The 6,797-nt window shown below is 35.6% G+C and overlaps 1 protein-coding gene across 1 annotated transcript; it reads left to right on the plus strand.

Annotated features, from left to right (window-relative positions):
• Nucleotides 1-1,565: 1,565 nt before the first annotated feature.
• On the plus strand, nt 1,566-2,534 carry LOC104923317 (olfactory receptor 2AT4-like). Its single transcript, XM_010736375.3, has one exon. The coding sequence runs from the start codon at nt 1,566-1,568 to the stop codon at nt 2,532-2,534; it is 969 nt and encodes a 322-aa protein (XP_010734677.2).
• Nucleotides 2,535-6,797: the final 4,263 nt, after the last annotated feature.

Consider the following 6,797-nt stretch of genomic DNA (forward strand, 5'->3'; position numbering starts at 1 on the left):
GTATTCAGCAAAACTTACATTCAAAAAGTTGTTTCTAGGAGGCAGAGCGAGCAACGTGTTTGTTTCAGGCTGATGATACTCAGGAGCAACAACACAAATGAGTTCCTGCAGGAAGCTAATTAGTGTTCTGGTCTCAAGTCTCAAGTGTGTGATTACAGTGTGTACGTGAGTGTAGGCCTCTGTGTGTGAGTCAATTCTCATCACAAAAGTTTTTCTTGTAAGAGTTTTTCTTACATATTACAAACATGTATATCATCTGTTGAACCAATTCTTGTCTCCAACTGTTTTCAGGAACATCATCTCTTTAATAAGTTATATATTAGATTTGTGAAACACAAAATTTATATGGTGTAAAATGCCAAAAATGTTTATAATATATTATTTATGGCCTGCTAGGATTGTCAGATACTGTATGGCTGGAATATTTTCATTACTCATAATAAGTCATGTTTAGAATTAACATGTTTAATGTATTCCATGAAATTTATTCTTTGTTGTCTCACTTCAGATTTGTTCACCTCTGATTGGCTTTGATTTGGTTACATTGTCATTTAAAAAAGAAAAAAGAGGGAGAATTGTAACAATGAAAACTAAATTGTTACAAAACATTTGTATGTAACTTTTACTGTTCTTTAAACATTTTTAAAATGTTAATATTGGCCCCTGGGCATCTTCATTACCGTGTGTCAGTGTATGAATGAAAAAGTAATGAAAAAGTCCCAAAGGCCAAATGAAACTTCGTTTTGCTTCAAATCTAGGTTTAAAATGTAGATGTACCTTTATTTATTGAACATCTTCACAAAGTGAAGTGAAGTGAATTATTTTAACTGTTAAATTACCCACATTAAAGCTGCAAATATGACAAATAATTGTAGTTATGGCAGGCGTTGTTGAACAACCTAATAAAAGCCAAAAACCTCCTTGTAACTTGTGCGTATACTGTAAAGCCATCCACTCGGCTGAAACACATGCTCAGAGACCACCATTAAACACCAGGGATATGAACACTCCTGCCCCAATATCAATTCAACTACACATTGGGGTTTTGTGTGCTCATGTGGGATTTATAATTCATCAGCATTATTAAATTAATCGCCGTCATGAGGTGAATGTTCCTTGTGCTGCGTAGGATATACAGTATTTCCCCACTGAACAATTGAATGTTAATTACTGTGTAAAAAAATAGACAAAAAATTCTGCTAAAGGATGATACACCATCACTGACTCCAGTGGGTTCACTGTTTGTTTTGTAGTATGGAAACTTGATTAATGAACTGACTGATTGGTATAACTCCGGAGAGAATAAAAGGATAAATACCACATAGCACCATTACGAGGCTTTAAGAAGTGCTTTAAAGAGGTGAAGCAGCAGGTGAATCTGAGCTCGCTGTCCTGCTGCTTGAGGAAGGTAGATGTAAATGTTTGAGTCCTTGGAAAACTCAGACTTTGACACAGCAATAATTGTTGACTGTTATTGGTTAAACGTTCAGATGATGTTTAAGTGTTTTATCTAACGTGTTGTATCACTTTCCTTTTTCAATGTATCAGGATATTTGTTGTCCGTCATGTCAGAGGGAAATCATAGCACTGTGGCTGAATTCATCCTTACTGGATTCCCTGGACTCCATCCGGAGTACGAAGGCCTCGCCTCAGCTGTGTTGTTCTTGGTTTATTTCTTAACTTTCACAGGCAATGCTACAGTTCTTTTTTTATTTGCGACCGACCGCAGCCTTCATAAGCCGATGTATTATGTAATTCTAAACCTGAGTGCCTGTGACATTCTCTTCAGCACAACCACTTTACCTAAGATCATCAGCAAGTACTGGTTTCAGTCAGGGAGCATTTCATTCACTGCTTGCTTTGTGCAAATGTACTTTGTTCACTATCTGGGCAGCGTGAACTCCTTTATTCTTTTCCTAATGGCTTTAGACAGGTATTTAGCTATCTGCCATCCACTCAGATATCCAACTCTTCTTAAAAACTCCACCATCTGCATTCTCAGTATTACTGCATGGATTGTTGCTAATGCCGCCCCATTAATGTTAGTTATTAGGGCATACCCTCTTCCTTATTGTGCCTCAAACATAATCAACCACTGCTATTGTGATCATATTGGTATAACGATACTGGCATGCACTGACAGAGCCCCTTATAGTTTTCCAGCTTTCATGTTTGCAATGTGTGTGTTACTGGGACCTCTGGCATTTATTTTTTTCTCCTATTGCTCTATAATCATAACAGTACTGAAGATAGCAAATGTACAAGGTCGCCTCAAATCTTTGTCCACGTGTAGTACTCAGCTGATTATTATATCTCTCTATTATTTACCCAGATGTTTTGTTTATTTAGCCAGCAATGTTGGCATTAAATTTAGTTCCCACATGCGGATAGTAATTATCATGCTGTATAGCCTTGTTCCCCCCATGATTAATCCTTTTATATACTGCTTAAGAGCTAAAGACATGAGAGAAAGCTTGTGGAGGCAATTTAACAGAAGGATCGTGTCACAGAAAGTTTCAGTTGTTAGTAACTAATGAACTGAAGCATTATTCAGTGTTTTTCTTTTCTTTTGAACAAGTATTAGTTGTGGACAAATTTTAAGGAGGCAAAATGCCATATGAGCATTTACTGAATTTAACAGGCCTTAAAACGCATCACATATGTCAGCATTGCAACAATGTGCAATGATTTCTGTTTCAGTGTGCAGAGGAAAACGGGGTCAAATGGGTTGTCAAACCTTTTTCTGTTAACCTGTGAAGTTGTAAGTGAATTTGACTGTGTCATGTGTTTTACTGACAGAGCACAAAGGGAGCTAAAGCCTATATCTATGCCTATATTTGCTAAATATATTACATAAAATATATATATCAATAACTGAGCTGTTTCATAAGATTTTTTAATTCTGCACTTTATCTGTGTATTAACATTTTTTGGATCATAGACCATGTCAATCTCTCATATTTACTTTTTACTTAAGGTGCAGACTTTGTTTAGGTCTTTGACAGAAAATATAAATAATGACACTTTATTTATTTTGCAGTGCAGTGCAAAATGTGTACATCCATAAAAGAATGAGGCCTTTGTTCATGTCTGCAATCAATAACTATGATTACTCTAAAATAAAATAAAAAAGAAGCTTAGATTAAAAACATGTTTTATTTGATACAAAGAGATAATGTAAAGTAAGGATTTAATGTACATACTCTGAAACTGTATGCATTACTTTAAAGCTTGCTTTACTCCAACTTTAACACTTTCTTATCATTATCATTCCCTTAATTTTGAAGCGATATATGATTGAATTAACAGCACAAGGAAGAAGACTGTACGGCAATATCAACAAGATACAGATGTCCAAACTGAAAGAACATAGGCATGAGCTAGATTATTCTTAACTACAACAAAGATGAAACTAAACATCGCAAGACCAACAGCAACAGCATGAACTTTACATTTTCTTTTTTTATGATTCAAATATTTTATTGAATTTTACATTTTACAAGATTAAACTAAGAGAACAGCTAAAAAAAAAAATAGATGCACAATCTTATTTTGACAATAAAACATAAAAATAACAAATAGAAAATGAAATAAAATAAATACATAACAAGTCCCAGACAGATACATCAGTCCATGCCTAATACAGTATGTCCATTTACCAGGAAACCACTATACTACTGTCCCATGTGAAATTCACTGACCACAAGGAGACTTTCGGAAAACGGATCCCTGCATAACATCCAGTCCACCTCCACCTTCATTTCCACCCCACTCCCCCAAAAACAGCCCATTATGATCAATGTATGCAGAAATATCTTAGCTACCCTGGAAATAATACAGTCTTAAAAACATTCCCCATTTCTCATTATATTTATCAGTATCATTTGTTATACTATAGGATATTCTTTCAAAAGCAGCTACTTTACCTAACTCCGTGAGCCAGTCTTGAAATACCGGGTCCTCTGCTTACCAATTATTATACATTATACTCTGAATCCAGTTGGTTAAGGGTTTCACAATATGGGCCAAGGGTTTAGGGTCACCTAATATGTAAAGACTAGGGCAGAACTCAAAATCCACTCTCATGACCTCTGTGATAATCTCACAAACCCTTTTCCAAAATGCCTGAATCTTTGGGCATAACCATAGGGCATATATTAGGGTACCCAACTCGCCTACACATCTCCAGCAGTCTGGTGTTTCCTTCATCCCGAACCCGAATAACCTGTTTAGGTACCAGTAGAATCAACGAAGGATTTTACATTAAATTAACCTTATTTTGATATCCCTGGAGACTTGTTTAGTAATTCCAACAATTGTATCCCAATCATTTTCTGTAAATGTTATATTTAGATCCCTTTCCCATAAGGTTTTCAGAGCTGAGTTGGATGGGTAACCAGAATTACTCATAAGCATAGAATTATAATGGGAGACCCCATGCCTAATCCCTGCTATCCACAAAATCTCAAAAAAGTAGTGACGAGGAGGTGTCTCAGCTGAAGATATCTCCAAAATTTATTGTTGGCTGTCTTAAACCGTTCAACCAGATTGTCAAATGATTTAAGGATTGAACTTTATATTTTCACCACATCCCATGTTTGTAATTGAAACATATTCACAGTAACATTTTACAATGATGTTAGAATCACAGTAAGGCAGGGTTAGGGCATGAAATACAACAGCAGTGGTGCTATATGGTATCTATCCTTTTATTCTCTCCGGAGCGATACCAATCAGTCAGTTCATTAATCAAGTTTCCATACTACAAAACAAACAGTGAACCCACTGGAGTCAGTGATAGTGTATCATCCTTTAGCAGAAGTTTTTGTCTATTTTTTTACACAGTAATTAACATTCAATTGCTCAGTGGGGAAATACTGTATATCCTACGCAGAACAAGGAACATTCACCTCATGACGGCGATTAATTTAATAATGCTGATGAATTATAAATCCCACATGAGCACACAAAACCCCAATGTGTGGTTAAATTGATACTGAGGCAGGAGTGTTCATATCCCTGGTGTTTAATGGTGGTCTCTGAGCATGTGTTTCATCCGAGTGGATGGCTTTACAGTATACGCACAAGTTACAAGGAGGTTTTTGGCTTTTATTAGGTTGTTCGACAACGCCTCCCATAACTACAATTATTTGCATATTTGCAGCTTTAATGTGGGTAATTTAACAGTTAAAATAATTCACCTCACTTCACTTTGTGAAGATGTTCAATAAATAAAGGTACATCTACATTTTAAACCTAGATTTGAAGTATAATGAAGTTTCATTTGGCCCTTGGGACTTTTTCATTACTTTTCATTCATACACTGACACACGGTAATGAAGATGCCCAGGGACCAATATTAACATTTTAAAGAACAATAAAAGTTACATACAAATGTTTTGTAACAATTTTGTTTTTATTGTTTCAAAAAAATGACTGTAACCAAATCTAAGCTAATCAGACATGAACAAATCTATAAAATTGTAAAATTGTAAAAAATCAATTCTGCAGTAATGCAAATCTTCCAGCCATACAGTATCTGACAATCCTAGCAGGCCATAAATAATATATTATAAACATTTTTGGCATTTTACACCATATAAATTTTGTGTTTCACAAATCTAATATATAACTTATTAAAGAGATGATAGAGAAGAGAATTGGTTCAACAGATGATATACATGTTTGTAATATGTAAGAAAAACTCTTTGTAAACTTTTGTGATGAGAATTGACTCACACACAGAGGCCTACACTCACATACACACTGTAATCACACACTTGAGACTTGAGACCAGAACACTAATTAGCTTTCTACAGGAACTCATTTGTGTTGTTGCTCCTGAGTATCATCAGCCTAAAACAAACATGTTGCTCACTCTGCCTCCTAGAAACAACTTTTTGAATGTAAGTTTTGCTGAATACAACATGAAGTTCTCCAGACTTTCTTTGTGTAGTTTGCACAAGAACAAGAAATCTGAAAAAGTTAGAAAGCAAAGTTTTAGCTTTGGTCTTCTCCCGGTTGACTGATTTAAATCTATATCATAACGCCTGTGTGATGCATCAAATCATTCATAAAACTAACCTTAGACTATGTGTGCTGGTTCCGGTTTGCGGTCCTCGGGATGCATATGATACCAGAAATAAACATCTAATCACTGGGAAAAAAAGAAGACTAGAAAGTACCAGCTTGTCTGTTGTAAGCAGGGGACAGCAGATCTGGATCTTGAGCTTGATGAGAGTTTAAAAATGGTGAAATCCTTCAAGAAAAAGCTAAAAATTAAACTGATTAATTCTCACATATAGAGCTGCAACCTCTGATAAAGCTGTTAGTATGTATGGGGACCATGTTGTCTGTTGTCTAATGTCTGATAATGTTCTGTTTAGTGTATTGTCTTGTTTTGTTCTGCATGTACACAGGCTCCCTCAATAAGCTTTAGATAGCTTCTACGGGAGACTAAAGGATCTAAAGGATGAAGCCTTTGTGCTCAAACAAGCCACCTGTGATGGGACCTACCTGTCAATCAAAGCTTGACATCTTGGGATTTAACATCACTAGTAACACAGGTCACACTATTCTGTAATCACTCCAGTTGAACATGACCATCACAGATACAGCTCCAAAGCTCCAGTATGATTGGACGATGGGTCTGTCAAATAGAAAATGACTTCTCATGAACCTTAAAACCATAAATGCTAAAAGGTGTCTAATACCTAACACTAATACTTGTTAGTTGTAGTCGACAGAGCTGATTTATTTTGATATAATCTGACAACAACTGGTTGGTTAAGATTTAT

The sequence above is a fragment of the Larimichthys crocea genome, chromosome VII (genome assembly GCF_000972845.2).
Source record: "Larimichthys crocea isolate SSNF chromosome VII, L_crocea_2.0, whole genome shotgun sequence".
NCBI lineage: Eukaryota > Metazoa > Chordata > Actinopteri > Sciaenidae > Larimichthys > Larimichthys crocea.

Excerpts from the sequence above, each read along its gene's own strand:
- LOC104923317 (XM_010736375.3), top strand. The coding sequence starts at position 1,566 with ATGTCAGAGGGAAATCATAGCACTGTGGCTGAATTCATCCTTACTGGA.